The 19,094-nt window shown below is 40.3% G+C and overlaps 1 protein-coding gene across 1 annotated transcript in view; it reads left to right on the top strand.

Moving 5' to 3' along the window:
• Glg1 (golgi glycoprotein 1) overlaps positions 1–19,094 on the top strand; it is a 106,112-nt gene that overhangs the window by 56,797 nt on the left and 30,221 nt on the right. Inside the window, exons 2-8 of the mRNA XM_032888008.1 lie at positions 7,449–7,481; positions 8,848–8,934; positions 11,190–11,405; positions 13,308–13,511; positions 14,731–14,802; positions 16,634–16,817; positions 17,554–17,768. Of these exons, the coding sequence (XP_032743899.1) occupies positions 7,449–7,481; positions 8,848–8,934; positions 11,190–11,405; positions 13,308–13,511; positions 14,731–14,802; positions 16,634–16,817; positions 17,554–17,768 (1,011 nt within the window). The remainder of the gene's footprint in view (positions 1–7,448; positions 7,482–8,847; positions 8,935–11,189; positions 11,406–13,307; positions 13,512–14,730; positions 14,803–16,633; positions 16,818–17,553; positions 17,769–19,094) is intronic.

Here is a 19,094-nt window from a genome sequence, read left to right as displayed (position 1 = left end):
GGACAGAAGGCAGGAAATAAGAGACACAGACAGGAGATAGAAAGTGAGGGAGAGAGGGAGGGGTGTTGTGTCAGAGGTACAAAGGACTGCCTCTGGATAGAGAGGAGACAGACATGGCCCTTAGGAATATTGTGGTTTATAAAGGTAAAGGGTAAACTCCACATTAGGATGAGGTGTTTATTTTTAATCGGGCATGATAATTAGGGGCTTTTCATTACTGGATCTCAATACTTTGATAGCTGGGCCCTGTTTGTTACTTTGAGGAGGAGGAAGTAGCCAAATGAGGGCTAGGCCTTGGTGGCTCGCTTTAGGAAATGTAATATGATGGTCTTAGCAAGGCAGAGGGAGTCTGGGAGAAGGGCACAAAATGCCAGAGCCATGCTGCCATGCTCCAGCTGGCCAGAGTCCCTTCAAAGTATATATTGGTTAGTTTAGTTTGGGGATCATTTCACTGATGACTGGAAAAATGGAAGAACATTCTCAACTATGTTTACCTTAGTCATTCTAGGGTTTGTGTCCTGTGCTGCTCTTTTGGGATTAAAGATAATCCTAATGTGTGTACAGTCCCAGTTTGGAGGAAGTAGGTGTTCTTAAGCCTGAAAATCTCTAAGAGAGACCAAATCCACACTTGTACAATTAAAGCAAGCTTAATTTAATATTGCCCATGTCCATACCCACGATTTCCAGACAATGGTGCTGAATTAGGTCAGTCAGGTACTCATAAAGGCAAAACCCACATGGCAACATACTTCCTGTCTTAGTCCAGTCGGGGGCAACAAGTACACATCCTGATGTCCTTTCTGCTTTGGTGTCTCCTGCCTACCTGTGGTCAAGCACATCCTGTGCAGTGGGGGCCACCAACCTTGTTATTGAAGTGAGAACATCTGACTTGTTATCTTTTTTTTTTTTTAAAGATTTATTTATTATATATAAGTACACTGTAGCTGTCTTCAGACACACCAGAAGAGGGCATCAGATCTCATTACAGGTGGCTGTGAGCCACCATGTGGTTGCTGGGATTTGAACTCAGGACCTCTGGAAGAGCAGTCAGTGCTCTTAACCACTGAGCCATCTCTCCAGCCCCTGACTTGTTATCTTACGTGAGCAACTCCAGCATACCGGGAAGTCAGCTGTCCTCGGGCAAGTGGGGCTTATCTTTAGTCCTTACAGTATCTGGTGGAATGATTTGATTGGGGTAATGTGGAATTTGTCCATTCTGAGAAACAAACCAGAGTTAGCATCCACATCTGTCTTTGTTTTTGACATTTCTATATTTTTAGTTCCTTATCAAATGGCTAACCTATTTTCTTTTATGCTTTCTCTAGTTAATTTCCATGGGCAGTATGTTCTCCAATTCGCAGGATACTGTTCTGTTTCTCTGCCATTCCTCTCTTCTTTGATTCTAAAGACACTTCTAAGTTTACAAAATTAATCACTTGTGATTATACTTATAAGTCCTTAATAGCTATGATGTCCCATGAATCTTAAACGTTTGATATCATAACCTTGTATATGGCTTTTTTCTAGAGAAACAAAATCTAGGAAGAAAATAAAACAAGTTTATGTTTAGTTGCAGGAGCTGAGGGGCTGGTGAGATGGCTTAGCAGACAGGGGCATTTGTTGCCAAGCCTAACCACCTGTGTTTGATTCCCAGAATACACAGGGTGAAAAAAAAACCAGTTTTCTCTGGTTTTCAGTTGTGCTCTGACATGGGAATATGTGAGCCTGTTTGTTTGTGTGTGTGTGTGTGTGTGTGTGTGTGTGTGTGTGTGTGTGTGTGTGAGAGAGAGAGAGAGAGAGAGAGAGAGAGAGAGAGAGAGAGAGAGAGAGAAAGTTGAAAAAACAAGCACTGGCTTCTAAAGTTGCAGTTCTTCTGTGTTTCATTATGTCATAAATAATCAAACTATTAATAAAATATGAAAATACAGAAACACCATTGTCTGGTTGTCAGTAGATTGACTCTTTTACTAGTTGAAGGCTTGAGGATCTATCTCATTTACGGTTTCTCCATAAGGATATTTGTTTTCTTGTGTGTGGCTGTGCAGGGTATCTGATTAGGCTTGGCTTCAGTCAGGTTAGATTCAGGATCTGTTTCCGTGTCTTCTCCGTGCTAACAGACACAGTTTTAATCCCACAGATGTAAGGGGAAATACCACTGACCCGAATCATAGCCGAATTACTTAAAGCAAGCTCTTTTTATTCATGTACACAGGTTGTCTTTCCTTATGGAGGAGTTCAAGAGATCATGGACATGGGGAAGACAAGGGTTTTCGTAGTTCAGAAAGGAGTAGGGGGTTTCCTAATGGGGGATTTGACAAGCAAATAGGTGGGGGTTACAGAGCAGAACACAAGCATTACGATTTGGTTATAACAAACTCCTGAAACAAACACCTGCTTGCACAGTGGTCTTAAGAGCTTTTTGTTTTTTTTCTTTTCTTTTTTTTTTCAGAGCTGGGGACCGAACCCAGGGCCTTGCGCTTGCTAGGCAAGCGCTCTACCACTGAGCTAAATCCCCAACCCCCTTAAGAGCTTTTTGAAGCAAAGATGTAATTGCCCTTTCCTGGAGCAGACAGTACAGAACAGAACCGCTTGTAGTTAAGGTTACAGGTAGGCATAGCTCAGTCCTTGACAAACAGATTTAATCTTAAACAAGAATGACTCTAGTTGTCCTTGCTGTAAGATGGCTTTCAAGCCTAAGATGGGGTCTTATCAAGCCAAACCTCCCAAGCACATTTACAACTTTTATTCATACTTTCTTTTTGAACTGGCACTAAAATTTTACTTTTTTCATTAATTTAATTTATTCACTTTACACCAAAATATCTGCCCCCACCTCCTCCTCCTAGTACTCCCCCTACACAGCTCCTCCCCATTCCCTTTCCCCTTCCCCTCTAAGAAGGTGAAGCCCCAAACAAAGTTAAACTAGATTAACTCATAGTGTGGAAACTGAGTTCAGGGACTCAAAGGCATTAAAGTATTTGTTCTTACACAAAGAAACAAGTGGGTCAAAGTTCACAGTAGTGTAGTATAGTTTCATCATTACCCAACAGCCTCATTAAGTCCATTTTAAATAGATTTTATAAATAACTATGAATGTTAATTCCTATTAAATTCTGAATTGAATTAATAGTTCAGTAGAAGTGTTTTTTATTAATACTTTGTGTAATTCCTTGACTAGTTAATAATTCCTTTCTAAATTAAAACATTTATTTATGTGTGTGTGCGTACAAGTGTGCATATGTCAGAGCACACTCATAGAAATCAGAGCACAGCTTTTGAAGTTGGCTTTAGCCAGGGATGGAATTTGTGATGTCTGATTTCTTCCTGTGTGGTAGAAACAAAGAAAGAGTAGTCTCAATGTAGGAAACACAGAGACAAAGGGAAGCATCTGAACAAGCCAAATGCATTTTGCAAAAAGGGTGTAGCACTGTCCAAACCAGGTTAGCATGAACACGGCATGGGCAGGGAGTTCACTTAATTTTTAATCCTAATTCTGGGGGGATGGTGCCTTCCCCACTAGCTTTGGTCCAACCTCATAGTCTTTCCAATTGACCAGTTTTAAAAGAAGGGTGGGGTTAGCTGCTAGGCCATCTGGAATATAGAGAAAGTGAGGGGTCCAATGCTTGCTTTCTTTTCTTATTAAAATCTTTTTTTTCCTTCTGAGTTTTTTTTTTTTTTTTTTTTTTTTTTTGAGCTGGGACCAACCCAGGGCCTTGCATTTGCTAGGCAAGCGCTCTACCACTGAGCTAAATCCCCAACCCCCTTTTTTTTTTTTTTAAAGACTTATTTATTCTATATAAATACACTGTAGCTGTCTTCAGACGCACCAGAAGAGGGCATCAGATCCCATTACAGATGGTTGTGAGCCACTATGTGGTTGCTGGGAATTTGAACTCAGGACCTCTGGAAGAGCAGTCAGTGCTCTTAACCACTGAGCCATTTCTCCAGCCCCCAGTGCTTTCTCTAAACAAAAGTTTAATCGTGTTGGGAAGATGAAAAGATTTGTGTAAGAGTTTTAGAGATGGGGAAGTTGGCATTTCTCACTGGGCTAGAGATTCTATCCAGCAAGCATCTTGCCAGCCCAGCATTCTGTTTTCCAACACTAAATATAGACATAAGAAATTTGGAAAATAGGTGCTTGTAGAGATGGTTTATTAAGAGCCAGGTATTCAGGTACTGTTTTTCCAGAGTTCTGGAGTTCAAGTCCCAGCACTCACACATCTGGCAGTTAAGAACCATCAGTAACCACCAGTTCTTTTGGCCTCCTTGGTCACTTGAGCACAGATAGTGCACAGATGGACAAGGAGATGTGCGTAAAATAAATAAATCTTTAAGAAAGGATGGAGGGAGGGAGGGAGGGAGGAAAGGAGGAAGGGAGGAAGGGAGGAAGGAAGGAACGAACTGAGCCAGGCCTATTGGTGTACACCTTTAGTCCCAGTACTAGGAAGCATAGGTAGGCGGATGTATGTTAGTTTGAGGCCAGCCTGATCTACAGATAGAGTTCCAGGATAGCCAGGGCTACACAGAGAAACCCTGTCTGGAAAAAGCAAAAGAAAAGAAAGAAATGTGAAAAAATATTATATAGAAGTTCAGTGTACACATCACAGAGCTTTTTCTTACATTAACATTAAATTTCTTTTCATTTTTGTCTGTCCCACTCTGTAGACCAGGCTGGCCTCAAACTCAGACGATCCCCCTGCCTCTGCCTCCCAAATGCTAGGACTAAAGGCAGGTACCACTGCTGCCTGGCCAAATTTGTTTTTCTTTTCAACTAGCTTTATAGTGTTTACTTTTATGTGAAAGCTGTTTCATTTCCTAGAGAACTTTGCCATGTGTGATTGTGTCTTCCTCATAGCAGTAACTGGCTGTTACTCCACTTTTGGACAAGCTGCTCTATTTTGTCAGGCAGTAATTACAGATTTATTTTCAGCTGTACTGCTTCATAGTGAATTTTGCTCCACTCTGACTAGAAATGTGGCCTACAGACACACTGACAACAAATAAACTGCCTTTCTCAGTAGCTCAGCTGCTATTGAATCTTCTCTCTCAGGACCGTTACAGCAGCAACCTGACCAAGAATTTTGCTTCCCCTACTCCAACTGGGTAAACTAAGCCACTATACTTTGGACTCAAAATTTGGATGCAAATTCTGAAATTCTGTCCTGTCACTTGTGTGACTAGGCTACGTAATCTCACCATTGCTAATGCTTCAGTTAAAAAAAAAAAGTTAGAGTGGTGGAACATGCCTTTAAAGTACCATCACTCTGGACACAGGCAGGCATATCTTTTTGAGTTTCTGGCTAGCCAGAACTACATACATACAGAATGAGATCTTGATCCCACCCTCCCAATGAGACGGACGGACAGACGGACACACACACACACACACACACACACACATGTTAGGGGTCCAAATATCTGTCCACTGGCACAAATTGATTTATAATAATAAAATGGCAAAAATATAAATTAAAGTTACTTGAATTTTTTAAAAAGGAACTCAAGAATGAAGTCATTAAGTATAAGTAGGTGCATTTTAAGTGGAGGTAAGTTGTATTTCCCAAGCTATCCATCTTAAATCTAGTCTTACAGTCAAAGACCAGGGGCAAGTACAAAGATACTGAGTATCATTGGGTTAAAGCACAAATGAGTTCATTGGGGGGTTGGAGATTTAGCTCAGTGGTAGAGCGTTTGCCTAGCAAACACAAGGCTCTGGGTCCAGTTCTCAGCTCTGGGGGAAAAAAGTTCATTGAAAATCCATGGCAGTCATTCTTTGTTATTAGAGGATTCTGTTGGTCTTTTCATGGGCCATCCTTTTGTGTCTTCTTTGCTCCTTTGCTTTCTTGTGTAGTTTTTCTAGGCCATATACAGCTAACAGGAAGAGATCAGCATAAGATGGAGAGCAGAGTTAGAATGGCAATGTAAGGAAGGAGTAGCATTGTCCCATTGAGCTCCTAACCAGGCCAGGCTGGCATGGCTGAGATTGGAGGCTTGGAGGGCATTTCAGGGCACCTGCTTGCTTGGGCAGTTCAGGAAACAACACAATTCTTCCTGGCACAATCCTGTATTTTTGTCTCACTTTTTACTTTTTTATTTAATTTAATTTTGTTATGTTTTTTGCATTATTTTTATTTAAAACTGTATGTAAAGGTGGGTGGGTATGAGTGCAGCTGCCTGCGGAGGTTAAAAGATGGCTTCAGGGTGCACAGAGCTGGAGGTACAGGCAGTTATTAGACACTTAACATGGGTGCTGGAAACTGCACTTCGGTCCTGTGCAGGAACAGCATGCACTCTTAACCACTGAGCCATGGTTCTTCCCAGAATCCTCAATTTCTCATCTTAATTAATTTTGTGGAACAAGGTCTCTCACATTAAACCCGGTCTGGCCTTAACTTCACAACATGTCTCAGGCAGACTTCAAACTAACTCTAATCTATCTCATCCTCCCAACTACAGGGATTACAAGCCCAAACCGCTGTATTCGGCCACTTTTATTTTGAGACAGGGTCACAGGGTATTACTATGCAGCACAGAGTTACCTCCGACTCACACTCCTCCTGCCCTAGGTACTGTTAAAACCACCGTTGGCCCCCCTCTGTACTCTGATGAGCCTAGGACATTCTTGTTTGCTTGCTTTGGTTTGGGGGAAGGTAGTTCTGAGGTAGCTCAGGTTGGTCTCAAAATTGTGGCTCTCAAGTGCTAGGAGTGAGCCATCATACCCAGCTCAGAAGCCCTGGATTGTATGTAGACATCTACATTCTCATTAGTGAAAAAAACCCTCATACTGACGCTAAAGTGTGTTTTATTTTGTTCTATTTGAGATGGTTCTCGCTGTGTAGACTAGGTTAGCCTGAAATTCACATTAATCCACCTGCCTTTGCCTTCTCAGTGCATCTGACTCTAGCCGGTCCTCTAGTGTCTTTTAATTAATTTTACTTTTATGTGTTTTATGATTTGCCTGCATATATGTCTTTGCACTACATGAATGTAGTAGTTATGCAATCCAGAAAAGGACACTGGATCCCATGGAACTGGAGTTACAGATGGTTGTGGGCAGCCATGTGAGTGTTAGAAATTTGAGCCCAGGTCTTTGAGAAGAGCAGCCTGTGCTCTTCACTACTGAGCCATTTCTCCAGACTCCCCTCTTTAGCATCAAAATTAGAAAATGTCATTTAAAAAAAAAGTACTTCCGTTGCTGTTGCATTATTGTATTAGTATGTTTTCCCACTCCCACATTATACTTTTGATAGAGAAGGGATTGTTTCTCATCTGCACCTTTCTGGTAAGTTTGCCCTCAGAGATCTGGAAGGTGTGTTGGCTCCAGTTTACTCCTTGTGCTGAACAGACATTTGACTTTATTTTTATAATGTTTGAAAACTTGATGGATTTTTTTCTTTTTTTAGTGTTTGTTTGGTTTTTTAAACATTGCTTTTTTTTTTTTATTCTAGCCTGAGAATGAGATTTCTTCAGACTGCAATCATGTAAGTATGGATTTTCAGTGACTCACCATATGTGCTTTATAAATACGATGACAGATTTTGGGATGCTTTTTCATCTTTCTCTGGAAGCTTTATATTTTCTCTGATGCTTCTAGTTTTAAGTGGATAATAAGCCTTGTTTAAGGAACTTTATAAACACCATTTCATTGTAACAGTCGTTAGGCTTGGCCAGTAATAATTACTCATGGCCTTCCTTATTACAATGACCGTATGAAAAGAATTAGTTAGTTTCCTGCTTATCAAGTCAACAACTTCATTTTAAAGTTCTTTCATTAAGATGTCTCTACTGTGGGGGCTGGAGAGATGACTCAGCAGTTAAGAGCACTGACTGCTCTTCCAGAGGTCCTGAGTTCAATTCCCAGCAACTACATGGTGGCTCACAACCATCTGTAATGGAGTCTGATGTCCGTTCTGCTGAGTCTGAGGATAGCTACAGTGTACTCACATACATACATAAAGTAAATAAATAATTCTTTAAAAAAAAAAAAAAAGATGTTTTCTTCAAAGGAGAGGGCTATGCCACAGTGGTAGTTAATCTCAGCAGGCAAAACACCTGTACACATTAAATAAATAAACACAGAGTAAAACCAAAAAACTTAACCATGTAGTGAATGGTCAATCAGTTGTTTTCAGGGACTAAAGATGAATATTCCTGGAAACTAGAATCTGAGCAGCCTTCCTTAAGGAAATTTGTGAAATCTGAAACAAACCCTGCCACATGTGAGCATTTGAGGCAGACTTTTTTGGAAATAGATATTTTCTCCAAAGTTTATCAGGGACTTCGTCAATATTTAGTTTTCTTTTTTTCTTTTTTTTTTTTTTTTTTCAGAGCTGGGGACCGAACCCAGGGCCTTGCGCTTGCTAGGCAAGCGCTCTACCACTGAGCTAAATCCCCAACCCCAATATTTAGTTTTCTTAATACTACTTAATTTTTTTATTTTTACTTTTAATTACGTGTGTCTATCTGTGAGTTCGTGTATGTGGGTGCAGTGTCTATGGAGGCCAGAAGAAAGTGTTAGATGCCCCGAGCTGGATTTTTAAGCAGTTATGAGCCTCGGAACTGAGTTCTGGGAACTGTCTTGAGCAGTACATGTTTTTAGCTACTGAGCCATTTCTCTAGCCCCTGTACCACATAATTTTAATTGATACTTGTAAAAACATCATTTAGCAGGAAAGAAAGAATATCTGAATGCTGGGTGCTTTGTCTATGATATGATGACTTTTGTGTTACTGGAAATGTAAATGTTCTGTAAGTGACTGTATAATTATTTTTGTCATTTATAATAATCACCCATGATAAATTTCATGGTGTTCTAATCAGGTTTTTGTTTTCTTCTCTTGAACCCAGTTGTTGTGGAATTACAAGCTGAACCTGACTACTGATCCCAAATTTGAATCTGTGGCCAGGGAAGTTTGCAAGTCAACTATTTCAGAGGTAAAGTGTGAAATAGTTTTGTGGCTATTGTGATCTGTAGGACAAAGTAGAGTCTGTTGATTCACTTAGGAGAATGACTCAGTTGCTTTTCTTCTCTTGGAGTTCTCATCTGCCTTGGTTGTGAACCAAGAAGGATGTGTGATCTTTTGTGATTACCTACCCAGTAGGGTAAGATCGGGCTCTTGCTATCTCCCGGATACACTGAGGTTATCAGAGTAGATTTCCCTGGAGGTCTATAAACCTTTCTAAGTGATTTGGCTCTGCAGTTGGGTCTGTTGAGCATATGTATCAGATAATAGGTATTAGTGTTTAAAATAATCAATATTTATATAATTATAAATGTAATATAGTGACAGAAACAGTTACTGGAACTATATGTCTCTGTAAAGATGTTTTATTTTGAGATACGGTCTCACAGTATAGCCTTGGCTGGTCAAGAACTCAATATGTAGAATACTGAGATCCATCTGCCTCTGCCTCCAGAGTGCTGGGATCCCTCCTTGCATCTGGCTGCTCTTCTTTCATTGTAGTAGTAGCACTGGCCCCTGTGACCTTTTGTGATGTTATAAACATCCTGGTACCAAAGACACTTTCTTCTCCCAGGAGGGAGATTATATTGGAACCAGGACAATTAATACAGTCAAATCTCACTGCTAAACTCAAAATCCTCCTTAGCTCCTGTTATAAACATTCACCACAATAAATACATGGTCCCTGGGTGATTTAACTAGTTCTTCTGATTGGTTAAAAAACTGTGGTTTTGGGGTTGGGGATTTAGCTCAGTGGTAGAGCGCTTGCCTAGCAAGCGCAAGGCCCTGGGTTTGGTCCCCAGCTCCGAAAAAAAGAAAAGGGGGACAAAACAAACAAACAAACAAAAAACCCAAAAAACTATGGTTTACCTAGTTTTATTGTAATTTGTTATATCATGTTTGGTTGATATCCCTGGGAGGTCTGTTTTTCTTTCTGAAGGGTAACAGAGGAGGACTGAATCTGGGGGAGAGTGTGTTTGTTAGAGGACTGGGAGGAGAGGAGGAAGGGGGAAACTGCAGTAGGCTATAATATAAAAGAGAAGAAAAATAGAAAAGAAAATAGAAAAGAAAATTGGGGTTCAGTTGGGTAGGGTGGCACACATCTTTAATTTTAGTGCTTAGGAAGAAGAGGCAGGCAGATCTCTGAGTTCAAGGCCAGCCTGGTCTACCTGGTGAATTCCAAGAGAGCCAGAGCTCTATAGAGAGACCCTGTCTCCCCTCTCTCCCCAAATGCGGGATTTCCAGTTTCTCTGTTTTAGTGCTTAAGTGAGGAAAACATAATTACTGGCTTCTCATAAATGGCATTTGAAAGGATATGGGTCAGTGGTTCTTAGCCTTCCTAATGATGCTAACCTTTAACACAACTCCTTCAGTTGTGATAACTCAACTCATAACATTATTTTTGTTGCTACTTCATAACTGTAACTTTGCTACTGCTATGAATTGTGATATAAATATCTGAGTTTTCTGGTGGTCTTGGGGGCCCCTGTGAGAAGGGTCATTTGACCCCCACCCTACTCCCTGTAGGGTAGGACCCTCAGGTTAAGAACCATTGATCTAGATGAAACAATACACAAGTCAAGGTATAGAAGAAAGGCCTTAAGCTCTATGCCCAACTCCTGGGTGCTCTACCCTCTAGGAATCTGTGTCTTGCTATCTAGAAACTCCCTAAACCTTGTTCTTCAGAGTTTTATGGAGACTTCATTGTATAACTAATATAAAGTGGGTAGAGAAATGCTGACAGAATGCCATGGAATAAGAGGGTTCTCATGATCCACTCACTACCAGGGAATGATAGTTGAGGAGTTCCGAGAAGACAGTAGCCATATCACAGAACAGTACTGCTTTCCTTAAATTCAGTAGTTCTAAACATCCTCCCCTTTTGACTCCTATGTAAAGAGCTTTTAATCTCAGAACTCAGGAGGCAGAAGCAGGTAGATCTCTGAGTTGACGGCTAGCCTGCTATATTGAGAGTTCCAAACCAGGCAGGGCTCCATAGTAAGAAATTATTTCTAACAATAACAAAATAAGGTTCTTTTCTTTCTTTTTTTTTTTTCTTCCCTTTTTTTTCGGAGCTGGGACCAACCTAGGGCCTTGTGCTTGCTAGGCAAAGTGCTCTACCACTGAGCTAAATCCCCAACCTCTAAGTTTCTTGATTTAAACGTGGTTTATTGATTTTACACCTGTAAAACAGCCTCCCTTTTTTTCCTTTCTCTTTTGGAACAGATTAAAGAGTGTGCTGAAGAACCAGTTGGAAAAGGTTACATGGTTTCCTGCTTGGTGGATCACCGAGGCAACATCACTGAATACCAGTGTCATCAATACATTACCAAAATGACAGCCATCATTTTTAGTGATTATCGTTTGATCTGTGGCTTCATGGATGACTGCAAAAATGACATCAACCTCTTGAAATGTGGCAGCATTCGCCTTGGGGAAAAGGTATTTACTACATTTACTTCTCCAATGAACCAGTGAACTTAGTAAATGAAAACCATTGTGTAACTCACTTCAGAGAAAACTAGGCTTGAGGTGATCTTAAAGTTCAAATTAATAAAACAAAACCAAAAAACAATATATTAGCTATTTCCCATGTCGCTGTAACAAAATATCTACCAGAAGCAACTTAAGGAAGGAAGGAAGGAAGGAAGGAAGGAAGGAAGGAAGGAAGGATAGATTTATTTGGGCTTCCTGAGCAGATAGCATACAGTGAGAGCCTGCGGTGATTGGTCACATTCCACCCACAGCTAGGAAACAGAGACGGTTTCTCTGCTCCACTTGTTACCTTCTTTTTATTCAGTTCAGGACCTCTGTCGCTTTTCCAAATTACTCTTCTTTTAGTACTTTGAGCTGAACCTCTCTGGAAACACCCTCACAGGCATGCCCTGAGCGCTCCATCCAAAGTGGCTCAAGATGCCATCGAATGACCAGTTAATACTCTTTTTTTTTTTTTTTTTTTTTTAAATTTATTTTATGTATGTGAGTACACTGTCGCTGTCTTCAGACACAGCAGAAGAGGGCATCAGATCTCATTACAGATGGTTGTGAGCCACCATGTGGTTGCTGGGAATTGAACTCAGGACCTCTGGAAGAGCAGTCAGTGCTCTTAACCACTGAGCCATCTCTCCAGCCCCAGTTAATACTCTTTATCACCTTTGTTTTCTGGGAGAAGAGAAATTAAGATTGGTGAAGCTACTTCTCACTAGTCAGAAGAAAAATGGCCTATGAACTGATTAACTAAAGAATTGATTACAATAAAGGCAGAAATGAAGTAACTACTCAACTGATCTTCCTTTTGAAATTAATTAGTCCAGGGGTTCTCAACCTTCTTAATGCTTCCACCTTTAACTCTTCATGTTGTGGTGACTCCCAACCATAAAATTATTTTGTTGCTATTTCATAACTGCAATGTTGCTACTGTTATGAATCATTGACCAAGCCAGTTCAGTCAGTCAGCAGGGTCTCAAAGGAGGGAGTGAGGATTAAAAAGAAAAAGACAATTAGACAACATTATAACATCACTCCAGCCAGTGCTGAGGCTGGAGCGGGTTTATTTTTCTCCAGTTTGTTTTTATACCATTCTAGGTACATGCAAAGGAAATAGTCAGTCCTAAGGCATAAACAGAGTAGTTAAGGAACAAAGCATAAACAAAGGTCCAGTGATTACTGTATTCAGGGTCCTAGGAGACCCTTCAAGATACAGAGAACGCATTCCTCAGCTGTACTCATCTTGAGCCTACTTCCTTATCCTAACCCAAAGTCAAATTCCTACCAAATTCCCAGAAGCTCTCCACAAATGATGATGTAAATAAATATCTGATATGCAACCCCTGAGGAAAGGTTGTTCCACCCACAAGAGGGGTTTCATATTAGTCTGTCATATAGGATGTCACAATGGATATTTGGTTTTGGACGTTCTGCAAAAATGAAAGAAAGTCTTGAAATGTAATGAGCGCCAGTGGAGAGGTACTCAAAGACATGGTGTCACTTAATTGCTGCTGCTTGTGAATCTTTTTTTTTTTTTTTCTTTTTTTTTTTTATTTATTTATTATATGTGAGTAGTACACTGTCTCTGTCTTCAGACACCAGAAGAGGACATCAGATCTCATTACAGATGGTTGTGAGCTACCATGTGAATGCTGGGATTTGAACTCAGGACCTCTGGAAGAGCCGTCAGTGCTCTTAACCACTGAGCCATCTCTCCAGCCCCGTGTCCTAACATTTAAACCATACTAATTTATTAACCGCTGAGCTATCTATCCAGTCTCTGTACAACCATTTTTTTAACCAAATGTTTACTGAATAGTGTATGGTGAAAGTTTTAAAATACTCTTGCTATTTTAGGATGCACATTCACAAGGTGAGGTGGTATCATGTTTGGAAAAAGGCCTGGTGAAAGAGGCAGAAGAGAAAGAGCCCAAGATTCAAGTCTCAGAACTCTGCAAGAAAGCCATTCTTAGGGTGGCTGAGCTGTCCTCGGATGACTTTCATTTAGACCGGCATTTGTATTTTGCTTGCAGAGATGATCGGGAGCGCTTTTGTGAGAACGTGAGTCACTAAGAAGCTGTTTTTCCTTTCTCTTTATAAGGATATCTGTAGTATTGTATTCCAGAATGAAATATACGAGCACAAACTTTACAAATAGGAAAACTACTGGAGCAGAAGATGGAATTAATCCCAGGATAGAAAAAGTAGTATTGGATGCCCAGTCTTGAAGGCATAACATCTGGTTAACAATTTGTCTCACATTCTACCCACATTGTTTTTCTTTCTCTCGTCTTTCATTTTAGATTTGTTTGCTTATTTGTTTGTTTTTATAAACAGGGTCTCTCTGCATAGCCCTGGTTGTCTTGAAACTCACCATTTAGATCAGGCTAGTCTCAAGTCACCTGCCTCTGCCCTTTGAATGCCATGATTAAAGGTGTGGGCCACCATGCTGGACACAGTTTCACTTGTTGAAAACCTGTCTTGTCTGTGGTGCAGTGGTGGGGCACCACTTGGATCCCAGTACTGAGGAGGCAGAGGCCATCAATCGAGTCTGATGATAACCTGCTCTACAGCAGTTTCAGGACAGTCAGGGCTACATACAGAAACCTTGTCTCAAGGAAAACAGAAAAAAAAGAAAATCTATTTTATCTATAGGAATCTTATTTTACCAGGAAGTCCTGTTCATATCCTGTGGCTAAGTCTGTTACATTACCTTTTTATGTGGTTTTGATTAAGGTTAATAAAATAGATGACTGGGCTTGGTGGCAGGGGCAGGTGGCTCTTGTAAGTCTGAGGCCATCCTGGTCTACAGAGTGAGTTCCAGGACAGTTAGGGCTGCACAGAGAAACTCTGTCTCAAAAGAAGCAAACAAACAAATAAGAAATAGAAGTTATCTAACTTTAAAACCAAGTCCTTGGATAGAACCTGCTGATTCAGTAGTCAGCTTTCAGTCTCTCTATCTACATTTCCTTTCTTCTTGCAGTACCTTTACATGCTGGACCCCTGAACTTTGTATTCACTTCAGCACTCATCTGTCTTTTCTGACTCACATGTGCCCTCCCCTTCTGCCTGCTGTTTTGAATTTATAAAATTACCTATCAGAGCCACTGATTATAAAGTTTTATTGACTGTGGTATCAAATTAAAAGAGACTCACTCTGATAGGTCCTTGAGTTTTTGAATTAACAGTGTATTTAATAAAAGTTCTGTATAAGGCTGGATATATCACAGCAAACCTACTTAGGTAATAGTAATAATAATGTGTATGTTTTATCTTATAGACACAAGCTGGTGAAGGAAGAGTGTATAAATGCCTTTTTAACCATAAATTTGAAGAATCCATGAGTGAAAAGGTACCTCTTTGAAAAGAATTAAAGTCTTACTAATTTCATAAAGCTTTCACAGTCTTACTTCCTTTTTTTGGTTTAGATTTGAGTGATTGTTTCTGGAATACAGTCTCATAGCCCAGGCTGACCTTAAACTCAGCATGGAGCTGAGGACAACCTTGAAATTCTGACCCTCCTTCCACCTCCCAAGTGCTGGAGTTATTATCATGTGCCACCACTCCGGGCTTTTATCTTGTGTTATTTACAAAGGATTGATTTCAAAAAACTACTCAGATACTCAAACACCAAGAAATTTAGTGTTTCTTTTATAAAATGTCACGGTGTTTGTGTCTAACCTATGCACTTTGTCCTGTGAACTTTACATAGTATCTAGATTGTTTTAAATATCTCACATAATGCAGATGAGGTGCTGCTATAATGACAGTTGCTACATTATATTGTTTACCGGATAATGACTAGAAAACCACCTGTGGGTAGTTAATACAAACACATTGGTTTTTTTTTTTCCAAATATTTTCAAACTATGGATCTACAGAATTGCCTTTATCAAGGTATGAGTGACTAATGACGTATGTGCTCTCCAGAGTTAAGGCACCTTTTTTTAAGTACATAAAGTATATTTGGACATGCGGTGTGATAACACATGACTGTAATACCCTCACTCAGAAGGCTAAGGAAGGAGGATCTAAAGTTTGAGGCCAGTCTGGGTACACAGTGAATACTCCATCTTAAAAGCAAGTAAAGTCTGGTGTAGTGGCTCAGAGGATAAAGGCCCAGGCCACCAAGCCTGATGACTTGAGTTCATCCCAGAGCCCACAGGACTGGAGGGGAAAGACTCTGACCTCCACACACATGCTGTCGTACACCCATCACACACACACTAAATAATAAATGTAAAAAAATGCATCTGTCTTAAACCAAAAGAGTAAAAAAAGGAAGAACTTCTAATTGTGATGCCTATATAGTGAAACACCTTTTGGGAGTAAAAACTGAAAATTTTGAATTAGAATTACACTAATGCCAGCTTACATACTCAGGTAGGTATAGGCTAACCACACCAATATCCTCCATAGATAGCCAGTTGTTTAATTTTTTTATTATCTCATTAAATATTCTTATTACTGTTAGTCCTGTCACTGAATGGATACAAGAATCTTTTTAATACTTTAACTAATTTTGCAATTCTATCTTTTGTTTTCTTATACAGCTAAAGTATTTACTGGGTTCAGAGTAATAGAAAGTTCTGTACTATAGAACATCCAAATACAATATCAGCTGTCACTTCTGGTTTTGTGAAATTTATACCAGAAGTATGGTTGAAGAGAAAAAGAATACTTTGTCAAGTTTAGTATATTCGGACCCACCAAAAACCTGTGTGATGTCCTTCTAGCAACAGTTAGCTACCAGTTTACTGCCTGATTTCCATTTCCCAGTGATTTTACTATTTACTCTTTTTATACTAGAGTCAGATTTTTTATTATCATTTATTTTTATTATTTTTCATATACGAGCGTTTTGCCTGTATGTATGTAGATGCATTGTATGTGTGTCAGCAGAAGTTAGAAGAGGAACTGGAACTGGAATTAATTGTAGATGGCTGTGAGTCACCATGTAGGTGTTGAGAATGGAGCCTGGGTCCTCTGGAAGAGATACAAGTGCTCTTAATTGCTGAGTCATATTTCCAGACCCTAGAACCAGCTTCAAAACAAATGTATAGATAGGCGTTTTGGGAAGAAGCGCAACTTGCTTGGTTCTGAGTTTCTGCTTATCAGAGGGCAGCTGGGCCACAGTAAGTCTCAGTGTAGACCTAAGGTCGTTCCTTCTACTCTTTCCCCAGTGTAGAGAAGCACTAACTACACGTCAGAAGCTCATTGCCCAGGATTATAAAGTCAGCTATTCATTGGCCAAGTCCTGTAAGAGTGACTTGAAAAAATACCGGTGTAATGTGGAAAACCTTCCTCGCTCCCGAGAGGCCAGGCTCTCCTACCTTCTGATGTGCCTGGAGTCAGCGGTGCACAGAGGTGATGTTTGTTTCCTTTTCTCCTGTCATTCCTTCTTCAGTTCACATTCTGAAGTTTCTTGTACCTGTAATTAGGAGTTTTCTTCTGTGTTTATTGTAGGCCTTTTGATTTTTAGAGTGACTACTGAAGCATTCTTTAGAAGAATGGGATAACATTATGTCCTGTGAGTTTTTGATAAGAGCGAGGGGACTTAACAGTCCTGGCTCTATCACTAAACTGAGTAACTGGTAACTGTTCTGTGTTTGGATTTGAGGACTGGGTGGTTACTACTTTTTGTTTTCTCTGTTCACATTTATAGCTCCAAGACGTGGGGAGTTGTCATGAATTTTTGAAGGATACTCTTTTCTACAAACTTTAGCTGTATAGGGCAATAAAGATTGTTCTGTTTATTTACACCTCCAATAGTTTTCGTATTGATATGTAGTATGAATGAGACCATGAGCTCAATCCCCTACATCAAAAAAAGAAAAGGACTTCTTTGGCAAAACGTTTGCATTATTAGTTGATAAGATCTACAGTGCACAACCTGCAGGATAAACCTGGGTCTCTGGAGTCTAAGCTTTTTTTGCTTTATGCTGAAAGTTTTTGCCAAGTTCTAAGCATTTCAACCTAGATAGTAATTCCATCTGGAAAGGCTGTGGCTTATTCTTTTCCAGACAGAATCGTGTGTTTTAGCGAGTAGAGCGTTCTGGTCCTCACCGCACTTTGCGTAACTGTCTGACTTACCCCTAACCAGGGCGACAAGTGAGCAGTGAGTGCCAAGGTGAGATGCTGGATTACCGACGCATGCTGATGGAAGACTTCTCTCTGAGCCCCGAGATCATCCTGAGCTGTCGAGGGGAGATCGAACACCACTGTTCTGGATTACATCGGAAAGGACGCACCCTCCACTGTCTGATGAAAGTAGTCCGGGGTGAAAAGGGGAGCCTTGGAATGAACTGCCAGCAGGCGGTAAGGAAAAGCAGCTCTGCTGTCACCTTGACTGATCTCCTAGGATTACTGTTCTGCGATGAAGCACCTTCACCCAAGACAACCTGGGGAGAGAGGGTTGTTCTAAACGTTTATTCTTCCACAGCGCAGTCCACCACTGAGGGACGTCCAGGCAGAACTCAAGCAGGAATCTGGAGGCAGGAGCTGCTATAGAGGCCGTAAGGAAAGGAGTGCTGCTTACTGGCTTGCCCCTTGTGGCTTGCTCAGCTTTTTATAAAACCCAGAACAATCTGCCCAGAGGTGACACCACCCACCATGGACTGGGCACTCGCAGCCCCCATCAATCACTAATTGAGAAAATGCCCCACAGGCTCGCCCACAGCCTGACTTGAGGAGACATGTTTCTCAATGGAGGCCCCCTCCTCGCAGATGACTCTAGCTTGTGTCAAGTTGACTTAAAACTGCCAGCACAACTGTCACAATTCAACAGGCACAGAACCTTGACCTGACACATGGTTGCTCTGTATTACTTCTGACATCACAGTGAGCGTCAGGTACTGAAGATACATGAGGTACATTCCTGTGAGGAGATTTTAATAAGGACGGAGAAGTTGCAGCACAACAAAGCTTGAGTTCATAATCAATAAAAGTTGCTGTGGAGTTAGGTAAAGGAAATCCATTGTTTTCCTGTTTCTAAAGAACTTGCCAAGGCAAGTTGGTCTCTTCAAAATGAAGAGAGGCTGTCAGCAGAAGGGAACTTGCCTGTCTTAACAAGTTTGACTGAGTTGAAATTGAGAGTTGACATGAATGGAAAATTTCTGGAAGTTTACTTTTTTACTGATACGCCACAAGTCTTAAGGATCATTTTTAGAATCATTTTCAGAATAAACTGTCTTTATTGGTTAAATCATGGAAATTAGACAGAAAGATCTGTCTTTCACCAGCTCCAAACTTTACAAACAAGAATATAAAGATGGTTGGGAGAAAATAAAGTGACTTGATCCAGTGTGTTCATAAGCAGTCCAGTAACTGAGGTTCACAGTACAGTCAACAGAATACTGGGCAGTGCATCTGTCTCGCTACCTTTGGCTCTCTTTGTTATTTTTATTGGATAAAGCCTTGTGCAATTTAGAATACCAAATGTAACCCTCTACAGTGTACCACTACCATGACTTTCCCTTTTAAAACACAAAAGATACTTTAGTTTTATAACCTGTCACAGTTTAGGAAACCATAATTCATTTGTTACTTTGTTTTTGGTATTTTTATTAAAAACTAAGTATTACTTGAATTTTATTTTCTAGCTAATCATGTAAAATCAAAATTTTACAGTCTGTAAAAAAATTT

The sequence above is a fragment of the Rattus rattus genome, chromosome 17, assembly GCF_011064425.1.
Source record: "Rattus rattus isolate New Zealand chromosome 17, Rrattus_CSIRO_v1, whole genome shotgun sequence".
NCBI classification, from domain to species: Eukaryota; Metazoa; Chordata; class Mammalia; order Rodentia; family Muridae; genus Rattus; species Rattus rattus.
This window is presented reverse-complemented; position numbering and strand designations above follow the sequence as displayed.